The sequence below is a fragment of the Patagioenas fasciata genome, chromosome 3 (assembly GCF_037038585.1).
Source record: "Patagioenas fasciata isolate bPatFas1 chromosome 3, bPatFas1.hap1, whole genome shotgun sequence".
Lineage (NCBI taxonomy): Eukaryota > Metazoa > Chordata > Aves > Columbiformes > Columbidae > Patagioenas > Patagioenas fasciata.
In genome coordinates this window covers 106,011,770-106,035,833 of record NC_092522.1, presented here as the reverse complement: position 1 = coordinate 106,035,833, position 24,064 = coordinate 106,011,770, and the positions used below count along the sequence as shown (strand labels likewise).

The 24,064-nt window shown below is 38.5% G+C and overlaps 1 protein-coding gene across 20 annotated transcripts in view; it reads left to right on the top strand.

Moving 5' to 3' along the window:
- The window catches only part of MYT1L (myelin transcription factor 1 like), a 312,069-nt gene that overhangs the window by 210,236 nt on the left and 77,769 nt on the right, over nt 1-24,064 (top strand). For 11 of the 20 annotated variants that reach the window (XM_071807030.1, XM_071807031.1, XM_071807032.1 and 8 more), the window contains one exon: nt 18,597-19,574. The exons of 2 other annotated variants lie outside the window; for them this stretch is intronic. In XM_071807030.1, the coding sequence (XP_071663131.1) occupies nt 18,597-19,574 (978 nt within the window). The remainder of the gene's footprint in view (nt 1-18,596; nt 19,575-24,064) is intronic. 7 more of the 20 variants (XM_071807040.1, XM_071807037.1, XM_071807034.1 and 4 more) reach the window with 1 other exon arrangement.

Here is a 24,064-nt window from a genome sequence, read left to right as displayed (position 1 = left end):
TTTTGTTAGAAATAATGTGATTAAAAGATTTGGAACAGGTAGTTCAGAGTTGAAAACCTCAGGGTTGTGGAGTAGGATGGGGAAATGGCCAGCCAGGAAATACCCTCTGGATATATCTAGTTCTTGTGGAAAAAAAGTTCAGATCTATTTATTATAGTTGTTACATGTTTGTGGCTTGGTTTGTTGATGGGTTGATCAAACATGACTGTGGTGTTAGTTTGCTGTCCCATGCTTACGATGTTTTCTGTTTAATGCTCAGAGACAGTGTAATTTGTTAAGAGCATTATTTTAACATTATTTTTGAATTATCTGAAGTGACATTGGGCCTGATACTGAGCTTGTTTAGATCAGGACAAATCAAGAGTAACTTTATGCCAATAGAATTACATTTACGTGCAGTGATGTTGCATTTGTCATACCTAAATTTTCCTCCCCTTGAAGAACTATTTTAAAATACTTCTTTCCGTATTAATGTTAAATTCAGCGGCTCAGTAAACCTTGCAATCTGCATGTAGAAACTTTGGTGTAATTTTAAGCAGTTAGTAACCCTCTTCACTTTAACTTCTGTGTTTAAAGGTAGGAATGTATAATACTTGAGTATCCTTCTGATGTAGAGGTTTGCATATTTAGCTCCTTTCCTACAAATAAAAGGCCTTAAGTGATAATGTAAAATATCTGATCCTTCAAGAGCAAATGATTCAATTATAGCTTTATGCAGTGTAAAGAAATTGTTCTGATGAGACAGATTATAGTTCTCTGCCATATACAACTTCTGTTGACGGAAGCAGAAATTCTGTAGAGGACACTGAAATGCTTAAGGAGTTCCAGGTCTGACCTGGAGGCCTTAGTAAGAGCATCACAGAGCACATTCAGCAGCACATCTGATTTTAATGCTACTTCATCCTGAATCTCTTTTACATAGCCTAGAGTTGCTTGCTTGTATTTTTAATTCACTAAGCCTTTCCTTCAGTGTTAGCTGAACATGAGATTTTGGGCCCATTGTAATAGCAAAACGTTTCAGGGCTTATGTGTGACTGAGTCTCTGTAGTCTTGCCAGAGCGGTAGGTCTGGAAAGGAACTGCATATCTCAGCAATGCTGCTTTGGGTTCTTGTGGATTGTGGTCCTCAAGAAGAGGCTGCTCAGAGGTTGCCTTTTCTGTGTTTCCATGGCATCCTTCTGTCTGTAGGTAAATGCTGAGTGAGTCCTTGATTTTGCCTCTTTCATTTGTTGTCTGGCAAGATCATATAGTAAAATTAATTCTTTCTGTACTAACATAGAATGAGAAGATATTCAGAGCAAAAGTGCTGTAGCCTTAAAACTGTATTCATATTTTCACTCAGATTGTAAACAGTTAGTTCCCAGTGTTCTGGCTTTGGCACAACCGTGCCAAGAAGCTGGTTACTTGTGTGTTATAGTGCTTTAAAGAACCAATAGTGAGCTCAGTTATATAGCAGCTCTTTGCATCCTAATTTACAAACATAATGGCCTGATGTTGTAGAAACTCTCACTTGGGATATGGCAGTTTTGGAAACATATTCACAGGTTGTGCAAAACTGAATTCTTCATATTCTCTCTTTGAATTCCTTTACCTTTCACAGTGGTACTTCAAATATTATGTTCTCCACACTGTACTGCAGCTTACACAGACACCACAAACTCTGTATGAATCCTTCTTGACACTATACATGTCATGATTCTTAAAAATGAGTTTTGCTTGGTCAGTGTTAGAAGTTTTTTGTTTTCCTCTTGTGTTTAGAGTGCAGCTCTAAGGACAAATTTTCATCACCCTATTAATTCGCAATTCCCCTCAGGCTTACTGTATTTGTCCTAAAAAAATGAACACAAATAGCAGCTTTTCACCCTGAAAACCAGAGAACCTTATTTGGGAGCTGTAGGAGTTAATTTTCCACTGTTACAGTTCCTTCAGGAAATCATAAAATGAAATAAAATTCCAGACTGCATTGATCATTTCTTCTGATCCGTATCTATCTTCATGAATCACATTTGCAGTCCTGGCAAATGCCTCAAGTCACTGAAATTTTGTTTAACTGAAATATATAAACAACAACACTAACGCAGCATTCTTTTGAAACAAAAGCATTGCTATATAATGAACATATATATATAGTAATTATTATTTTTATTGTGGAAGCATTTGCTCCTCATTTTACAGGTCTTGGAACAGTTCAGTTCTGTTCTTTTGTCACCTGTACTACACATGGAATTGTCCTTTTAAACTGTAGGAGATACTTTCCCTTCTGTGAATTAAAGTATTCTACAGGTATTTGGGAGAGCAGACTGTGGGAGCGACAATTACCAAGATGGACAGCAAGGAAGGCCACGTAATTTATTAGCTGACGAAGAGAACTAATGTTAGGAGAGACACCTCCTCAAGGAGTTATGGACTCAAGCTGGATTTGGTCGCTGTTGTTGAAATCCTCAGAATTATTTGACACAAAAAAGCTTCATGCAGAAAGTACTGAAAATAGTCAGTCACTAACTTTAAGCATGTCAAGTATCTGTAATAATACCACAGTTGGGTTTTTTAGTGTTTGGTTTTTTTTTTTTTCTGAGTAACCCGTGGCAGATACATGGTCTGTATGGTAAATATTGCTGTTTTAGCAAAAAATTTGTGGTGGCTCTATAGGAGAAGGTTTTGCAAGTTAACAGGATTGACAGCTCAAGACTTAATGGGAGTTTATTAGGTGAACTCATCAATATGATAGTTTTGTCATCCCAAAACTTAATTTTGCAGGCTATGCTATTAATAGGAAGAGTAAGTAATAGCGTTGCTGTGACACTAAAGGGACTCCACAGAAGAGCTGACTTCACAGTTACAAAAACAAACAAGCCGTTGCTTTCTTCCTTGTGCTCCATAGATATGGATTACTGATGGTAAGAGGAAAAGGCCTGTGTGACATGAATACTTCCAGTCACCAAATACAGGAGTGTTGACAAAGCTACCGAGGCCCGTGTCAGGCTGGAGTTATCTCTTTACATTTTCCAAAGCATATATGGTGAGACTCCTTACTTACCATGTACACTTTTAAGGCATGCTATGCAACTGTTTTTCTTCTGTTTTTTATTGTATCAAATCTATTGTTTCACCAACTGTGTCAGCTTATCATAGAAGTTCTATGTAAAAAACATGCATTTGCTAAAGAGTTTCTTGAATACCCTGTAAAGCACTGGACTGGAGTCTTTACAGAAGATTGTCCTCTTATCATTTTCACTAAGTAAGACATCGTTCAACTTTAAAGGCTGGCATCCAATGGAAAGTTAAAAATCCTTTATTTTTCTATTGCAATATGTTGAATAAAACTTTGCCCTTAGATCATTACGTGCAAAATATATTTTGAAAAGTAACAGTGGAAATACAAAATGACAGATAGTTATTACCAGACCGTTAGGAATAGGGCTGGAGTTGGACTTACAGAAAGGATACTAATGTTTATATTACAGTTTCCTTATTACCTAATGAGAGCAGTCTGTGGATGCCCTTCTCTGAAAATACAGCCAGAAAGGGCAACTTTTGACTGAATAGAAACTGAAACCTTTCTTGGGAGCCAAGGATCCTCCTACATTTGATAGGCCAAGAGAAATGTTTCAGAATAGAATGAAATGGAAATTCTGCCCCTATCTGTAACTCAGGTACCTGAGTTGAGTGTGAGAGGTGGTGCAGGAGTTCAATGCCACATTTCCTTCTTTCCTTACACAGAGGGTTAGTAGCTCGATCGGAGGCTGCTTTGCATAAGCAATGCTCTTACGCGTTCTGCTGAAGCTCTATCACACCGTAGGGGAAAAAAACATAATTAAGAACTGCAGTAGACCAAAGAGGGTTGTTCTTCTGGGAAAGCAGGACAATCTGGGTTCCTGTCTTTGCTCCAAGGACACTCTAACCATCTTATGAACTGACTGCATAATATTAGGTTAGAAAATCAGTCCTGGGAGCAGGAATCAGACACTACTACTACCCTTGTATAATATGTACAATAAAGGCAGTATATTTTTGCATGACCCAAATAGCATGAAAAAAATGTATAGATTTTATGCTTCTCTTGTGTTTTCTGCTTCCTTGTGAAGCTTTTGCCCAGTCTAGCTTTTATTGTGGTGACTAGCAAACTTTTATGGGAGGTGTGGTATTGAAACTACTCAAACTGGAAGATCTTTTGCTCTCAGTCTTCCAATTCTTTAGCAAGTGACCTACTAAACAATGTATTTTACCTGGGAAACAGGCAAGTAGTGGTGAACAGGGGGGATGAAGGATGAAACAGGCAGTACTTCCCTTGGCTATTAATTAAAGCAAGACAGTCAAAGCAACAGTTTGTGGGAAACCTTTTTCTTTCAGGTGTATATTAGAGCATACTTATTGGATTTGATCTCTCTGGGAATTTATGTATGTAACCACCCATGTTGTTCATGTGGGATGCGGGAGAGAATCAGAAAGCAGAAGTTGGAAAACTTGTGTGCTGAGATAAAGACAGTTTAAGAGGTAAAGCAAGGACTGCACACACACAAGCAAAGCAGAACAAGGAATTCAGTCACTGCTTCCCATTGTCAGGCAGGTGTTCAGCCATCCCCAGGAAAGCAGGTCTCCGTAATGTGTAATGGTGACTTGGGAAGACAAACACCATGACTCTGAACATCCCCCTTTCCTTCTTCTTCCCCCAGCTTTATATACTGAGCATGATGTCATATGGTATGGAATATTCCGTAGGTCAGTTGAGGCAAGTATGAGAAGCTGAAAAGTTCTGGACTGCTTAGCAACAACTGAAACATCAGTGTCTTATCAACATCACTGTCCTCATGAATCCAAAACAGAGCACTATATCAGCTACAACAAACTGGAGGAACTGGAAGCCCTTGTGAGGCAGAAAAACTATGGTTTAATTGCCATCACAGAAACATGGTGGGATGACTCCCATAACTGGAGTGCTGCAATGTATGGCAATAAACTCTTCAGAAGGGATAGGCAAGGAAGGAGGGGAGGTGGGGTAACCATGTATGTTAGGGAGGGTTTTGATTTTCTGGAACTTGAGGAGGGTGAATATAGGATTGAGTGTCTGTGGGTGAGAATCAAGGGGATGGGCAACAAGGGGGACATCCTGGTGGGGTTCTGTTACAGACCACCCAACCCGAATGAAGTAGCAGATGAAATATTCTGCAGGCAGCTGGGATAAGTCTACCAATCGCTAGCCCTTGTTCTTATGAGGGACTTCAGCCTACCAGATGTCTGCTGGAAATACAACACAGCAGAGAGGAAGCAGTCTAGGAGGCTCCTGCAGTGCATGGAAGACAACTTCCTAACGCAGCTGGTCAGTGAGCCTACCAGGGAAGAAGCCCCACTGGATCTGTTGTTTGTAAATAGAGAAGGACTCGTGGGCAACGTGTTGGTTGGAGGTCACCTTGGGCATAGTGATCATGGCATTATGGAGTTTTCTACTCTTGGAGAAGTTAGAAAGGTGGTCAGCAGAACTGCTGCTTTGGACTTCCAAAGGGCAGACTTTGACCTGTTTAGGAGGCTGATAGGCAGAGTCCTTTGGGAGACAGTTCTGAAGGACAGAGGAGGCCAGGAAGACTGGTCTGCCTTCAAGAACATAATCTTAGAGGCACAGGCTGTCCCTGTGTGCTGGAAGGCAGGCCAGTGGGGAAGAAGGTCGGCCTGGCTGAGTAGAGAGCTGCGGCTGGAATTTAGGAACAAAAATAGATTTTATAACCATTGGAAGGAGGGACAGGCCACTCAAGAGGAATACAAGAACTCTGTGAGGTTATACAGGGAAAAAATCAGAAGGACCAAAGCCCAACTATAGCTGAGCCTGGCCACTGCTGTGAAAAGCAACAAGAAATGTTTCTATAAACATAGCAGCAACAAAAGGAGGAGTAAGGAGAATCTCCATCGCCTGATGGATGAGGGCAGAAACGTAGTGACAGAAGATGAGGGAAAGGCTGAGGTCCTAATTGCCTTCTTTGCCTCAGTCTTTAGTAGTCAGAACAGTTATGCTCTAGGCACCCAGCTCCCTGAGCCAGAAGACAGGGATGGGGAACAGAATGAAGCCCAAATAATCCAAGGGGAAATGGTTAGCAACCTGCTACGGGGCCAGATGCAATACACCCAAGGGTGCTGAAGGAAACGGCGGAGGTGATCACTAAAGCACTTTCCATTATGTACCAACAATCTTAGCTAACTGAGGATGTTCCAGTTGACTGGAAGTTGGCTAATGTGATGCCCATCTACAAGAAGGGTCAGAAGGACAATCTGGGGAACTATCAACCTGTCAGTTTAACCTCGGTGCTGGGCAAGGTCATGGAGCAGACGATCTTGAGTAACATCACACAGCACATACAAAAGAACCATATTATCAGGCCCAGTCAACATGGGTTTATGAAAGGCAAGTCTTGTTTGACCAAGCTGACCTCCTACTATGACAAGGTGACCCAACTAGTAGATGAGGAGAAGGCTATGGATGTTGTGTACTTAGATTCAGTAAGGCCTTTGACACCGTATCCCACAGCATTCTCCTGAAGAAGCTGGCAGCTCATGACCTGGATGGGTGTACTCTGTGATGGATAAAGAACTGACTGGAGGGCCGGGCCCAAGGAGTTGTGGTGAACAGACCCAAATCCTGTTGGCAGCCAGTCACGAGTGGTGTTCCCCAGGGCTCAATATTGGGGCCAGTTCTGTTTAATCTCTTTATCAACGATCTGGATGAGGGAATCGAGTGCATCCTTAGTAAGTTCACAGATGAAATCAAATTGGATGGGAGCTTTGATCTGCTGAAGGGCCAGAGGGATCTGGACAGGCTGGATCGTTGGGCTGAGGCCAATTGTATGAGGTTCAACAAGGCCAAGTGCTGAGTTCTGCACTTGAGTCACAACAACCCCAGGCAGCGCTACAGGCTTGGGGAAGAGCGGCTGGAAAGTTGCCTGGCAGAGAGGGATCTGAGGGTGTTGATTGAGAGCCGGCTGAACATTAGCCAGCAGTGTGCCCATGTGGCCAAAACGGCCAACAGCATCCCAGCTTGTATCAGGAATAGTGTGGCCAGGAGGACTAGAGAAGTGATTGTGCCACTGTACTCAGCACTGGTGAAGCCCCACCTTGAATCCTGTGTTCAGTTTTGGGCCCCTCATCATAAGAAAGGCATTGAAATACCAGAGAGAGTTCAGAGAAGGGCAACGAAGTTGCTGAGGGACCTGGAGCACAAGTCTTATGAGGAGCGGTTGAGGGAACTGGCGTTGTTTAGCCTGGAGAACATGAGGCTGAGGAGAGACCTTATCGCTGTCTGCAACTACCTGAAAGGAGGGCATAGCATGGAGGGTGTTGGTCTCTTCTCCCAAGTAGCAAGTGATAGGACAAGAGGAGATGGCGTCAAGTTGTGCCAGGAGAGGTTTAGATTAGATATTAGGAAAAAAATTCTTCATGGAAAGGATTGTCAGGCATTGAAACAGGCTGCCCAGGGAAGTGGTGGAGTCACCATCCATAGAGGTGTTTAAAAGATGTATAGACAAGGTTCTTAGGGACATGGTTTAGTGCTGGAGTTAGGTTAGGTTATGGTTGGACTCCATGATCCTGGGGTCTCTTCCAACCAAAATGATTCTATGATTCTATGATTCTATACTATGAAGAAAATTAACTTAGACAAAACCGGGACAACCCCAGGCCTAGAATCTTTTGAGACTTACATGGCAGATAGGTGGAGAACTTCTTGAGGCTGGAACTGTTTTGGTGCACATAAAAGCAGAGCCTTGAACAGTTGATCACTGTTAGAAATCTTCCAGGTTTAAGCCACAAATGAGCATAGATATAGTTGTATCACCAAGAGTAATAGAAATGTGACTGTTCCTTTCTGTACAACATGCCACATGAGGAACCCAATCTGAAAGTGATGTAGATATTGCTGCTACTATTAATAAGATTTTGTTGAACTGCTTCATATCAAAATGCCCACCGAAGATGAGTATGAGTTTTAGAACAAATTTGTTTTGATGGCCAGAGGGCCTTCTGACACAGAAATGAAAACAATTAAGTTCCAAGTGTAAAAGGGAGTACAGGATCTAAGCAGGAAGGAAAAAAAAAAAAGAGTGTAGAAAGACCTAAAGATGTGAAAGCTGCAGTCTAGAATCTGCATTATGCAGTATCTTTAAAATAACAATAAAAAGGCATTAAGAAAGAAGGGTAATTTTGCAGTATTGCTGATCATGGCTAGAGAAAATATCCACACCCACAGCTGATGCGACACAGTACATTTATTTTCTGTTGCTATATTTTCCCCTCCCTAATATGTGAGCACTTTTCCTTACACTTCATGATTTGATGTAACTTACTGTGTCTTTATACCATACTGATGGAATTTTGTATAATTGTCATTAGTAGAATCAGAACTATACAGATGCAGAGCACTTTTGAAAACCTAACCAGTAAGTGTTCACTCTCTGAGACTTGTTATAATATGGAAAACCAGGATTATTAAACTTGACATGATCTGTGGAGAAGATATGAGTGATGAGCCAAAATTACTATTTAGAAGGGCATAACTAAAAGTAATAGCAATTTATTCATTAAGGGAATAATACAAATATTTGGCAAATGTGTGTTTTGCTTGAAATCTGCATATTGCACTTCGCTGAGAAGATAGGTAGCATGGAAATAATGTGCACAGTTTATCTGAGGCTTACGAAAAGATTCGATGCAGTTCCATTTGATAAATTAATTTTGATGTCATAAAACACAAAACAGCACCAGGGAAAAGTTCACGTTGGATAGGTTAATTCCATTGCCTCTTAAGTAGCTCATGTAATTCAGTGTGAAGAAATTTAATGTGACTAGAGCCTAAAAATAATCATACAAAGTGCAATTGTAAGTGAACAATATTTTAGGATGATTTCAGTATGAATCACCTGATAAATACTTGAAGAAAAGAAATAAAAACAAAAATAATTTCAGGCAGAAGTAGGGGTACTGACTTTATCTCATGTATATTACATTCACCAGTGAACTGCGGCAAAACAAGTTCTGAGCTGAATCATCCTAAGACCAGACTGAGACTCAGGTTTTAGTTTTGTACAGTGTAAGATTATCTTTGTATCTATGTGTGTGCATGTATCTTGGAAAACTGACTTTTGTGGTTATTTGTTTGATTGATCCACTTTGTAGTTTGTCATTTCTCTGAGACAGAATAAAAGTTTCAGCAGAGATGTAATGCTGAAAATGCTGTATAGCAGCTTGTGCTGCTGTAGTCAATTTAGGCACTGTGAGCTGGCTATGAAGCCACTGTCACCATAGCTGACAGGTGTGTCTTCAGTTGGAAATACATACAAATATATGTAAATATCTAGGTGGTTACCTTTGTCCAGTAAAAGTTTTCTTTTATTAGATACAAGCTTTCATCCTCAGGACAGATATCTCAGTGCAGATCTGAAAAGCACTGGGAAATCAGTCATAGAAAGGAGGAGCTGACAATTTCTAAAAAGGTGACACTGTGTGTTCTTCAGGTGGACAGGTAGTTGGAACAACCTCACTGGAAATGCCTTTGCAGATGCCATAGTCACAGAAAAAGGTTCTTTACATGTGTTACCATAGCTCTCTGGTACTCTAATCTCCATCTTAGACATTTCCAATCTCGTAGGCCATGTACACGTAGTGTAGATGGCAAATAAACACGAGATAATAAAGAATCTTTCTAGCTAGCTAAGAGATAGCTGCACCACTGAGTCACCATTTTCTGGTTTTTGAGGTCCATTGTAAACATGTTCTTGACTGACTGGAGTAGCATGGTTAAAAGGAGAGGTTCCCATTTTCCTTACTCATTTTTTTTAAAGCTACTGTTAACAGAGTTCTTTCCGTCAATCCAAAGTTACAAATTCTCCTGCCTATTCCTCATCTCTTCAATCACAGTAATCAAAGACTGTATCCATTGAGTGAATGAATCACACTATTGTCCACCCATTTAATGTTGAATTCAACGGTTGCATGACTTGAGTCCATACCGCTGAGCTTTTGCCTTCCAAAATAGGACCATCACATTCAAACTCCTTCTTGGGAGTGGTCCCTCACCAGCACCTCTGCACTGTATCTGGACGTTTTTGAAAGGATGACAAGGCACTCGAGTCAAAATCATACCAGGGCTTCACTAAGCATTTAGCAGTGTGAATAATCACATGCCACTGCTTGGTCTGGTGTTTTGTCCCTCAATAGCTAATACTATAATGGCTATAACCAGAGAGAAAGCACCCTTTGTATTTACTTTCTCATGAAAAGGTGGGAAATGAGGGAAATTTAGATGAAGAAGCTGGATGAGGAGATAAGAAAAATAGGAACAGACTCCCTAATGAAAAGCTTTACATTTCAGATGAAGACTGGCAGTTGTGCACGTTGAAGTCTTTGTCCTTCCAGACCCCTTGATGCTGAACTCTTTGATGGGGTAGAAGGGGAGACAAGAAGAAGAAATTTCACGGGTATTATATTTAGCAGTTCTCTCATCCTCTAGAGTGGTAGTGATGTCTGCCTCTGTCCCCTCGGCCAGCCAGGTCAGATTATGATCAAAGTACAAACAAGCTTCCTTTGATAATCGAACACAACCAAAGATAAGTAATTACACTTATAATGGAGATCAGACTCATCGAATAAGCTGTAACTCACTCCATGTAATGCATGCAGTCACAAGCATCTGTCACATCCAAAGCATCTACACTACCCCACCCACAACAACATTTCCCTATATAACTTTTGCTCTGTCTGCAACCTAAAGGTAACTCCTTGGGTAGCTCCTTCATTCCCTCTGCCCTTATGATTCCTACTGTGTCATACTAAAGATATTGTTGTATTTCAGCAAGGAGCAATTTGAAAGTTCTGAGTAAAAGAAATTGGGATAGGGTTCATACCCTCAATATCACTTATAACCAATCAAGAGAAATAGTCACTTTTAGGGAATAATTCAGCCAATCTACTTTAGATACCTATCTTAGGATGAGACAAATCACATCCCAGGATGCATGTTATTGTTCGTTGTCCATGGAGTCTAGATGTCTAGTTCATTTGGAGACATGTTCAATATGGACATCTGCATTGAGTCAGAGATGTGAACTCAAACAAAACCAGTGAGAAAGGATTATGAATCCCTATAGCAACAGTTTCCAACCTGTCTTGTTCAGAGATTTGTATGTGAGAAAGAAAATGTTAGTTAATGAACCAAAAACATGTTCTTCAGGTTGTGTCCTTTGCACAGCAATGATCAAGAAGAAGAGTATAGGTAGGGGTCACTGTCTCCTGAACAGCATTTGGATTAGCCCCATGAGAAGCTCTCTATCAAGTGCTGTCTGAGTGGGTGTTCTCCCATCACTGCAGCTGGTCCTCTGCTCCCCTGCTGTCTCCCTGCTGTATCCCAATATCTGGAGAACAGCTTTGCATTCCTCATTGCCTGCTGCCCTGCTGAGCTGTGGAAACCTGAGAGAAGGCAAGGAACTGCCATACTCCACTGAATCACTGTAAGGCTATGAGACAGAATATCTCTCCTCCCTCATGTAGACTTCCTGGGGAGAAAAAGTAGGATGAAATGAATACCCGTCCTCAGCTAAAGCCATCTCATTATCTGCCCAGACAGAAGGAAGTCAGGTTAAAACACTGAAGGGCTGCCTGAGCCTAATTCTCCAAGAAGCATGGACCACATGGGGATGGCTGCCTAAACTGTACCGCCCTTGCAAACCCAGCATATCCACTGCTAATTACAGATAATCTCAGCAAGTTCCTTCTCAAACCTAAACATATGCCAAGTACTGCAGATACTGCAAACCAAACAAGCAAGCTTCATACCAACCAGGACCTTATCTACTTGAAGGGATGCCTGCAGGTAGCCGAAAAGTATTTTCTGCTCTCTCTGTGGTAGAAAAAAAAAAAAATCCCCAGCATATTCATTACCTTTTGACTTTTTTGAAAGAATGTTTTTTCTGTCAGGATGAAAAGATGGGAGATTGTAACCAGAAGGCTGTGGAAAGTGATTATTCCTCTTTATTCAGCACTTACACGATTGTCTGTGGAGCACTAGATCTAGTTTGGGGCTCATCAGTAAAATAAAGCATTGAAATACTGGAGTCCAGTGGTGAATAACCAAGATGATTAAAGAGCTGGAGCACATGATGTACAAAGAGAGACTGAGAAAAAAGGGTTTTTTCTCTGTGAGGAGGAGAATGCTAAGGGGAGATCTTATTCCTGTCTTCAGCTATGTGTATAGAGAGCAGAGAGAAAATGAAGATGTTCAGTGACAGAATAAGGGGCAACAGACACAAGTTGTAACAGAAGAAATACCGTTTAGAAATGAGGAAGGAATTTTTCACTACAATGGTGGTCAAATGCTGGAACAGATTTCCCAGAGATGCTGTGGTATCCCCATCCTGGAAGATACTAAAAACTGGACTGACAGGACAGGGCCCTGAGAATCTGCTCTAAGCTGGCCCTTTTTTGAGCAAGGTTTTGACTAGATAGCCTCCAGAAGTCCCTTCCACCCTCAGCTACCCCATGGTTCCTTGGCAGTAGTGCAATGTAAGGTGGCATGTGAGATGCTCTAAGATTAAAGAAAGCCAAGCAGCACCTTGAGGTGAAAAGACCAAATCTTAAATGGAGCATATCGGCTTGAGCCAGAATGTAAGTAATTTTTAAGCAGCTGTTGCAGTCTTGTCAATTGAAGCAAAATTACCACAGTCATGATCTTGCCAGAGGAGTTGTCAGATATCTTCAGATGCTTTTCCAAAACTATACTGATACAGGTAGTTCATAGGGACTTAGGGTGCAAAAACATGGATGAATAACAAATGACCTTATTTTTTTAAAATGTATTGCTTCACCGTTCTCTGGATTATCTGTTGTGTTCTCTCTTTATCTAAATTCCTGCCTGATTCTATAATGTTGATAGGAATACCCCAAGTAAGAACATCTATATTCTAGCAGTACTTTATGTGAATATTTGTAGATCACGTTGCTGTTCATACAAGTCTGATGTAGGCAGAGGCATAATAACAGGTTGTAAGGATGGCGTAAACAAAGAAAAAATAGTATTTCAGAGTATTGACTGTATACAAACACCTGTGCATTTAGATGAGAATACACCAATTTGTACATAAAAGTAAATCTTCAAAAATGCTGCTATGACAAAATAATTTATTAATATTTATAGTTTCTATTTAAAGTATTTTAATTGCAAAAAAAAAGAAGAAAAAACAAGGAATGCTTTACATGTCAGTAATCACTCCACAACAGGAAAGAAGTTCAGATCTGTTAGGATCGCTTTTAGTTCTTAGAGGGGCGAAAAAGCAAATTAGTACTTAATTTTCTAGTGAGCAAAACCAGATAAAAGGTTGAACCCATAGAAAATGAAAAGATCAGAATGTAACAGGAAAAAAGTTGTAAGAAAAGACACAGCAAGACAGCAAATTATGTACAACATTTTAAAGTCTGTATGGGCTTGCTCTGTGGTCCTCACTCCTACTTTATAATACTGAATCCTACTGTGATGTGCCATGTTCTTTAGCTCAGACTTCCCTTGCCATGCTTAATGACTTCTACTCTTATTTTACTTTGAGCATTGGTTATTAGTTGAATACTGTAATTATTGTAGGAGACTCTAAACAGTAAATCCCAGTATTATAACTGTAATAAGTAGGTGTAGCAGGCTGAGGGGGAAGAGTGAAAAAAAAATAGATATAATGGGATAATTAAAGTGCATCAAGTAAATAAGTGAACAATTATCTTTTTCTTTTGGCTTTCATTAGGTAGTATAAGGTCCATAAACACTCAACTACTGTGAAGACAAATTGCTTGGGTCTTTATTTAGAGTATTTGCAGTATAAAAGAACTCCAAGAACTTTGGCAGAGATGAAGAAAGAAATGCACATGGTCAACTCCAGTGCATCCCTGAAATAGGCATATTTGAAAGCCTGGGCTCTGATCAAATCCCATGTCAGTAGGAGTGTTAGAGACTTTTAGAGACCTTGCTTAGGCCCTTGGAGAGGTACATGGGTGCTCCATTTCTTCAGTGTGGACTGGAGAAGTTGTTGAGAGCTGATTTTTCCATCTCTTCAGTTTCCTCACTTGTAAGATTTTCCCAGGGTGGAAGGCAATGTACAAACAACCTCCTGCCCCATGCAATCCTCCAACTTTCTAAGATTTGGGATTCATTTTTGCCAACATTGTCTTGCTAAATATTTCCCATAGACCAGATTGTGATATGGAGATGTACGCATGTACCTCACTTTACAGTTTAGATGGAGAAGAATGGTGATGCACTAGTATCACATGCTGAGCACTCAGGGACTGACAAGGGCAGTAGCAAGAGCAGTGAAGTGTTTTAAGACAGAGAATGCTGCCTGGATAATGAAACTATCCGTCTATATGACCACATATAGGTTTAGCTTGTTAGCCATCATGTTTTCCTGTGTTTGGGAGAAAGTGAGTGATTTGATACACAAACCACTGATTCTGAAAGTCTGAAGTCTTTGGCCTTTGGTAGGAATGCCACTGCAATCACTGAAGTATCATTGCCTCTCTCTGCAGAATCTCTCAAACTAAATTCTGTATATTTTCCTTTCCAAAAAGAAGGTGCTGTTTTGCATGACTCCCTACACGAAAAACAGCAATCCGTTTCTTCTGCCAAAAAATGTTTCAATATGGATGTGATAGGAACAAAGAGAGGAAACAATCAACAATGTAGAGGCTGTAGTCATTCTCTAGTGACTCCTGATATGACATTGCAAGAGTCACTCAACTTCTCTGTGTCTCAATTTCCCATCTGTAAAATGGCATTAAAATACCTACCTCACAGGGGTGTTGTGAGGCTTTTTAAAACAATGTTTGTAAAGTGCTTTGAGATCCTTGGATGAAAGATGCAATAAGAAATCCAATTATTCACTTTTTATAGTGCAATACAAGAATGCACTTCTGTTGAGATGGCTAAAAGCTTCCAGTTCTCTATAGCTATTCCACATACTCTTCATGATAATTTCCCTCCTTTCATGTATTATATCTGCTGGGAGATAAAAAGAATAGAATTTGTGATCAAATGCTGTAGTATTGTGCAGATGAGGGCTAAAATAATCTGATATTCTTTCTAGACTGTGCTGTGTATTCCTTGTCCGTACTATTCTAAAGCTAACAGGAAAAGGATATATTCTAACTTTGTCTGCTCTTCACCTAAACTGGCTCACTTGTTTCTTTTGAGACAAACTCAGCCTCTTTGCCAAATAGAAAACTGTAATTTGGGTCAATGGTTACAAAATTTATGTAAGGGGTAGAGTAGGTGTTATAGTCCTGTGCACTTTGCATTCATTTAACAGTCATTAAATGGCACAGTGTAGTTACCAAATTAAAGATTAAATCTTAGAAACTGTAGAAATGTGAAATGAAAGCAAGATTAGATTTTACAGAGGTGAATCAAAGAAAATGCACTTAGGTTCATGTAGAGCTACTAGGCTAACATACTTTCTAGAAGACTTTTAACTAATACACAAAATAATTCAGTACGTAAAATTTCAGTTTAATAAACAGGTGACACAGGTGCTTCACCAAAGTAGGCTCAGAATCCAACAAACTGTTATTGAGGAGATGACATAGTATACACAAATACCCTTTCATTAAAATCAACTGTTGCATGGAGGTAACAAATAGTTGTTAAAGAAAGGAGATGCAAGAAAAGGCTAAAAATTAAAAGAGGAGGAATTAAACTTGATTGAAATATTTTGTTTTCCTGCCTCTCTCATCTAGGATTCATGCTTTACACTTTCTTCTCCCCCACCACCTTTTTTTCTTCCTTTTAGGATTGAAGGAGCAGGAGAACTGAAAAGGATATAACCAAACAAACAGAATAAATAAATATTATAGTTACAGCTTTCACCCAGCTTCACCTACTCAAAAGGAATTTACATGTCTTCACTCACATAGTACATGATTCATATTTTGACTTTTCACTGTAGTGCAGGCAAAGTATAACATATTCCTCCCATTGGTGATCATTTACATGATTCTCATTCATATAAAAAGAAACGCAAAACCCCTTTTTTAAAACCAAAGCCTTAAACTTTTCACATTTCAAAAGTTGACCCAAAATAGTCACTGACTACCTGGACAGTTCTCTGAATGGCTTGAGAAAATATGGTTTTTTCCTACTCTTTATTTCAGTATCCTGTTAGAGCTAGATGTGGACTGATCCCACCAGTGTTTGTAGATATCTCATCCTAAACTTGAAGGAACTGGCAATCTTGGAGCTATAGCTCACTGCTTCTTTAATTACTCTGATGTTTCTTCTGCTACATCTGACTGCCCATCAGACGTAGTTACAAGAAGCACCCTATAAAAGCACCAGTTTGTATTGAACAGTCTTCTTGGCATCAAGCTTTATCCTTAATATTTAAATTAAAGTAGGATTTGTTTGTACGTTTCACTTTAGAAAATTATAATTAGTGTATTTAAACATTTACATTTTAAATAGTACAAACTAATTATCCTTCTTCTATGCAGTCATTCAAGATGGAAATTTTTCAAATAGGAACTGTAAATGGCATCCCTTACTTTTACACTGAAAATCTGATACTCTGGTATTGAGGGACTGAAATTTAAAGATGAATTATGATTGTCTTGAGAACAACAGCAACTAAAATAAAACCACTTTTGATGATGAACAGGTAACCCACTATTGAATTGGGATATCTTGTCATGTAAAAATACCATACATCCTTCCCTATTAATCATCTTCTCACTGTACCCAGGTAGATAATATATACTGTATACATGTTATGACTGAAACATTTTCTTTCCATAGATGTAGCCTAGTCATCTACTAGTTCTGCTGCTTAACTACAGCCTACTATCATCCCAGGATCCCTAACCACTGTGTAGAGGAATACTATCTTGTGGCTGAAATATTAATTATTGTGCTGTTGAGCTTTGTTTTTAAAACTCTGATTCACTATTTTGTCCACTGGTGAAAAAAAAATATTTTTATCAAAAATTATTTCTTGTGATCAAAATGTTAGTGTACAAGCCACCTACTACCAGAAATTTCGCGCTTTGTTTAAGCCAAAACATAGAAGTCACATTTTAGAAAATGCTGCTTATTTAGGTGTACCAGTGTTGAAAGAACATCTGAGCTGAAAAGTTACTATTTGATGGACTAGCTCTTGAGCAGGTGTTAATTGTCCTAGCTCTACTGGTTTATTTCCATTTGCACCAGCTGAAAAACTGGCCTAGCATGTCAATGTAATGACAGATTTAGGAACTTTCTTTTCCAGTTGTGATTCAAAACATTTAAATATTGCTTGAGTAGCCGATTATCAAAATATAATTTATGAGATGTTCATGAGTAAATAATGATGAATGTATGTCTGTTTTAAGAATGGGTCTAAGAATGACATAACTTCTGAGTCAACATGAGATATCAGAAAATGCTCTCTGGATGAAATTAATCTGACCAAATACAGGTATCTTTAAAGTAGACATCTACTCTGAGTTCCTTTGTTGTCAATAAAGAGAAACAGGTACTTCTAGTAGTTATTAATTTTATTCTCAAGAAGATATCTTAACTAGATCAGGTGGACTGTATCCTTAAAGTGTCTGCTTCTCTTACTGGCTAAGGATGGGAACATCAGATATCTTACTTGGACATAGATGTCTGCCTTGTTCATGTCTAAAGTTAGGTGAGATGAGTCTCATCCTCAGGGCCTCATGTTGGCTCCATCTTATTCAGTTATCCCTCTGTTACTCAACAGTTACTAAAACAAAGCTAAGTAAAATGTGGTAACTCTCCACCAGTATGTTACAATACACAGGACAGTAGATCAGAGCCCTATCATACATGAACCACCATATAATTTGGGCTGGCATATTTACTTAAAATTATATTGTGCATATATAATTGCTTCTATCTTCCTTTGATGTAACAGCTCTTTTGAAATTCTTACTTTTCCACAGTCTGCATAGTTAAACTGAGACATTTTGATTTCTACTGATGAATCCACTAAGTAAAATGCCATTTTGATCTTTGCATATAATTATTGGTTATCTAGTGTTAATGGTGTGTATGATGTTAAAAAAGGGACAATTTTCTGCTTGGTGTGTATTCTTTCTCTTTTGGTGAATGGCATTCATCAGTAAGAGAATAAATCCAGTAGCACTCACTCCTTTGCCACCTACCATATCTACGGGAAATACAGGAGTGAGAAAAGTTGGAAACCACAGCAATTATGTCATATTAGTAATAGATTGTAATAAACCACATAAAACTGTAAATATAGAAGTGAAAAGAGAAACATAAGTATTTGTGTCATAATATTTAGCACTAGAACTACTTAGCATTTTGATTACCTTTTTCTTATCAGTGCTGGGAAAGAAATTAATCTGAATAACAAATAAACAAAAATAGCCTTATGGACTACAGAGAAATTCACTTCACATGGGCCTTAGTGTTATAGAATTACTGTATGATTAACAATATTTGACATGCAGTTTATTTTCTGTCCGTGTGATTGCAACAACAGTTCCAATTGTAGCCACTTTTTTCTTTTCTTTTCCTTTTTCTTTCTTTCTTTGTTTCTTTCTTTGTTTCTGTTTTTTATGCAGAAGACCATCAAATGAATTGTCACAATACTCGAATAATGCAAGACACAGAAAAAGACGATAACAATAATGATGAGTATGATAATTACGATGAACTGGTGGCCAAGTCATTGTTAAATCTTGGCAAAATTGCAGAGGATGCAGCATACAGAGCCAGGACAGAATCAGAAATGAACAGCAATACATCTAATAGTCTGGAAGATGATAGTGACAAAAATGAAAATATTGGTCGGAAAAGTGAGCTGAGTTTAGATTTAGACAGTGATGTTGTTAGGGAAACAGTGGACTCCCTTAAGTTATTAGCACAAGGACATGGTGTAGTGCTTTCAGAAAACATTAATGACAGAAATTATGCAGACAATACTTCACAGCAAGATAATAGGAATATGAACTTTGTAATGCTAGGGAAGCCTGTGAACAATGGACTTACGGAAAAAATGGTGGAGGAGAGTGATGAAGAGGTGTGTCTCAGCAGTTTGGAGTGCTTAAGGAACCAGTGTTTTGATCTGGCTAGGAAACTCAGTGAGACAAACCCACAGGAAAGAAATCAACAGCAAAACACGAACACTCGTCAGCATGTCAGGCAAGAAGATGACTTCCAAGGAAGAACACCAGACCGGAATTACTCTGATATGATGAACCTAATGAGGCTTGAAGAGCAGTTGAGCCCCAGATCTAGGACTTTTTCTAGCTGTGCAAAGGAGGATGGTTGTCATGAAAGAGACGATGATACCACCTCTATTACTTCAGATAGGTCTGAAGAAGTGTTTGATATGACAAAAGGTAACTTAACCCTGCTTGAGAAAGCAATTGCTTTGGAAACTGAGAGAGCAAAAGCCATGAGAGAAAAAATGGCAGTGGAAGCTGGAAGGAGGGATAATATGAGATCATATGAGGAACAGTCTCCAAGACACCTTTCTGGAGATGACAGGAAGCCTAAACCCAGTGACGGCCATGTCAAAAAGCCATATTATGGTAAAGGTAATATTTCTATATACCGTATGTTATGTCATGAGAAAGTGTGAGCTGATATGTTAAGTTTTGCATAGATTTCGGAAATGAAGTTACAAATTCCACAAAATGGGGACTTTATTTGCATTGTTGTACTATGGCATGATTGCAAAATAGCATCATGCTGCGATTGTAAAATAAAATAATTCATTCTGCAGTGTTAGAAATACGTACAGTATTTCAGTGAATATCATTTGGCTAAGTTAAAATATAACTTTTCAGGGAAACAAAACATTTAAATAAGAGATCATGTTGAAAGAGGCAAAGATTTTTCTCAAGTTTTTAATATATTTCATAGTAATAATTAAAAAACAATAAAGGGAATTGCATTGCAAACTATATTGGAGATTGGGGTTTTATGTAGTAGGTAGTCAATCAGCTATGAAGTACGTATTTTACACATTGGATTGGGTAGGTAGCATCATGATTTATAAAATTATCATCAAATGACAGTTATTGATGAAGCCTCTTCCATCTAAAATGTAGAATTGCATGATAGAAATTGAACAGTATCAGAATGACCAATAACATAAGATAGGGGCAGTGACTGCACATTAATTATCTTAAGATAGTAAGGTAGTGGAAACCATTTGCTATGCAAGGCATGGTATGGCCTGGGCTGAGATCAATAGCAATTTCTTTCTTATGTGCATTCCACTTCACTGGTCTCATTCCATTGTGGAAACAGTTAAGGTGCTGCCTTGACCATAATTCAATACAAAAGAAAAAAAAAAAAATAACAAACCAAAGGTTACCTTTAGATGCCTTTTAATTTATGGGATTATTATGATGATGGTGTGTTTATATTACCACACCCCTGTTCAACGTGTCTACATCTGTACATGTAGGGCCATGTTGTATAAAGTGTTCAATACCTCCTGAGACTCATTGAACACCCCTGATTCCCATTGACTTTAGTGGAATTTGAGGACATGGTATTTATTGGGAGATGCTAAGCAAGGACTGGGCTCATCTTATATTTGCTGAAAAACTATTTGGTCTCTTTTCTACAACTGAGATGGTGGGCATTTTTCTCCTTTTTGTAAACCCCTGTTTTGAAAGAGTAATACCCTACCATCTGCCTGCAACAGTCAGGTAGGCAGACAACATCTTGGTCCAAGAAAAGTTTTGATCTCTTTTTACAAGCCTTAAAGTAATGACCAATCTTTTAGAAAAACATGGAAATTACTGATGTCAAACATTCTTCTGCAATGTAGTTTAGTGAAGTTTTGTTTATTTTAAAAACAAATGTGTGGTCCACTGAGTGCTGTAGTAACTGTGGGTATTTGAGGCAGACAACTTTATTTAGTTAGTGTATTACTGCATAGCCATGTGGATGTTGTGCTAAATGTTGTTCGCATATGACCTTTTTAGGTACATTTCCCTTTGAATATATGTCTCTATTAAAACCACAGAAAATATGGCAAACCAATATTAATTTTTGAATAGTCTCTTAACTCCAATGTTGTCCAGCCTTTCCAGGCTATGTATGTCTGGAAAATCATTTATGCAAATAGATCCAGTGTCCCCAAAAAGACTACATAATTTCTGAAAAGTAGGGGCTTCCTGTTTCAGTAAATTCTAGAGCTTCTTTGCACCATCCTATCTCTTTGGAGCTGCAGGCTGAACTGATCAAAGGTCCAAACCCCAGCCAGGGATTAAATATTGTGGTAGTTTAGACCAAGACACTTTGTGAACTGGATCATTCTATGCTTTTTTAATGGAGGAAGAATGAAAAAGTATTCCTTCCTAACTTTAAAAAACATAGGAAACATTCTGGTAGTTTTTGAGAGATGATGCTTTAAGTAAGACAACTGCTTATATCATTTGTTCTCAATTCAGACATTATCTTCCAAATGCATCTGGAAGAGATACCCATAGAGATGTGTGATATGACTAAGTGGAACCTTTTTGGGTATACAAGTTTGCAGTGAGAACTGTCTCCTGGCTTCAGGAGTTCTGCTTTCAGAGGTTGCTGAAACAACTGTTAAGGGACCACTAACCATTTTCCCCCTGCCATTTAAAGCCTTCTAAACAGACTTTCTTCTGGAATTTAAGAATTTTAAAGCCTTTTGAGTCCTCTGACAACCTTCACTCAGGCAATATTCACATTGTGGCAAGAAGGAAGAAAAAGTTAGAGAACTAAAACTGTGCAATATTTCTCCCAATTAGCAGAAGAGGATTTACAAAAGATTATCTAGTGTTTTGTATAAAGTTGTGGAAAGTTTAGTTAAACGTCTTCCATTAAAAGCAATGGGAAATTGTGCAAGTGCGATTTTATGCAAGTTTTGAAATCATTAAGAATAGTATACAGCATCTTTTCTGACTCATTGGACCATAAAGGCTCCTAAGGATCTGATACGTGCTATAACTTTACAGCATAGACTTGAATACAGAGGAGGATTTGCTTGACACTTTAGAACGCAAGTGTCCAAATCCTCAGCTGCTCTAAATTAGAATACCTGCATTGACTTCAGCAGAGTTCTGACAATGTGGAGTAGCTAAAATTCCTCTAGTTTAAAGTCTCTAAAAAGCCATTATGGTCTATTTACCATCTACATTTTTTACAGTCCTTGAATATTGTTATATTTACATTATTTATATTTCATTTACATTACTTATTCACTTATGTAATACTTTTACACATCCCAAAGTACTTGACATGAAGAGTTGCTTAGAGTTGTGTATGTATGTAGCTGTGGGCTTGCTGTTCTAGTGGTCTCAGCACAGGCCTATCTGGCAGGAATTCAGATCCCTCCTCTGACATTTGCTCCTTCTGTGGCCTTGGGTTTCACTTCTTTATCTCTTTGTTTCAATTTCCTCACTTACAAGATTATGGTATTTTCAGGAGTGTTGTGATAACTCTATAACACTTTGGAGATAGATTCGTATGTGTATTTATTGTTAAAGAGCATGAAACAAAGAACTGCGTTCTACAGTCAACATGAAGGTTAAATAAAAGAAAACTTTCATGATTAGAGATTCAGTTTACCAAAGACAAGGTTTCAATATCATCTTAAAATTTAGGGAATGGATTTAAGACTTGGAGAGTCACTACAATGAGCTAAAGATTTTATTTAAAATGAATGTGTTTTGGAAGAACTTGGAATGCAAAAGTATATAAATATATATATATACATAAGCTACCAGAGAGAAATCAAAGAAAAATAAGTCCACAGTTGAATGTGAACTCTGGATTGTATTGATTCATGCTGAAAAAAAATGGGGTTTATGTGAAGTTCTGCAAGTACTAAAATTTCCATTGATTGTACTAATGGTTGCATTTGTGGAAGCTGGGATGGAATTTCATGTAAGAAGGACTTAAAGGAAAACAAGTAGCAAAATCTTATTTTCCAGAGATGAAAGCAGAAATACTGAAGCAGAGTAATGACAAGAGCAGCATAAAATACTTAAATGAGGGTAGCTCCGACTGGGTATTGAAAGGAAGATGGGCAAAAAAATGGAAGGGAGATGTTGGTTGAACTTGAGCCAAAATGGAGACAGTTAGAGAATCCTGAATTTTATTCCTTAAATCCTAATATGAAAATCAGCAAAATCTGGCAACTGTGGTCGAGATGGATAAGTTGTAATTTGAATCGTGCTGGGCTGGAAGACTAGGGATGTTATTTTACAGATGTTCTGCTAAAGGAAACAAAATGATGAAGTATGTGAGAAAGTTCTAGTTCAGGATTAATCTCACCAGCATTTCCACTACATCATTGGCAGAAAACCTTATTTTGTTGAAAAACAAAGTCTGTTTAGACTTTTCATTGATTTGGAGGCAGAAGATTCAACAACATTCTAAAAGATCGTTAACCCTTTAGGCATATGAATATTCAAGCATTATATGTGCACGTTTGTAATGGCCCAAATTTACACAGCAAGGGATACTTTCAGTAGCTCTGATTACAATGTTTACCCCACCATAACTGATCAAAGAGAAAGGAACATTTGTAAAATTTCTACCACTTCATAAGGAATTTAAAGAAAACAAGAGTTGTCTCCTCCATGAGCCTTGGAAAAGGGATTTATTTGTGCTGAATCATTGAATCACTATGCTAAGGAGCTAGTTTTTCTACTCTCAGGACACTGAACTTCTGTGACAGTACATTTGCAGACCTTAATACATCAGGAAAAAAAAAGAATGTAAAGAAAGGAAACTCCAACCAAACAGTTTCCAAATGACCTTACACTCTTGAGCTGGTGCTTGCCAGAAGAACATTGATTGACAGTGGTATGGCTTTGCTGTATAAAGGTCACTTTCCAATCACTGTGAATGGATATTGCTGTGAACATAGGAGCCTGCAGTCTGAAAAGAAGATAACGGGATAAAAGTGACAGAACTGTGTTAAGAAATTTCGGGGTTTTTTTTCTTCTAGTTTTCATAAGTACATTTACCAAAGAGTAAATGACATGACTAAATGAACCTTCTTACAGAAATGTGAAAAGCATCATTCACT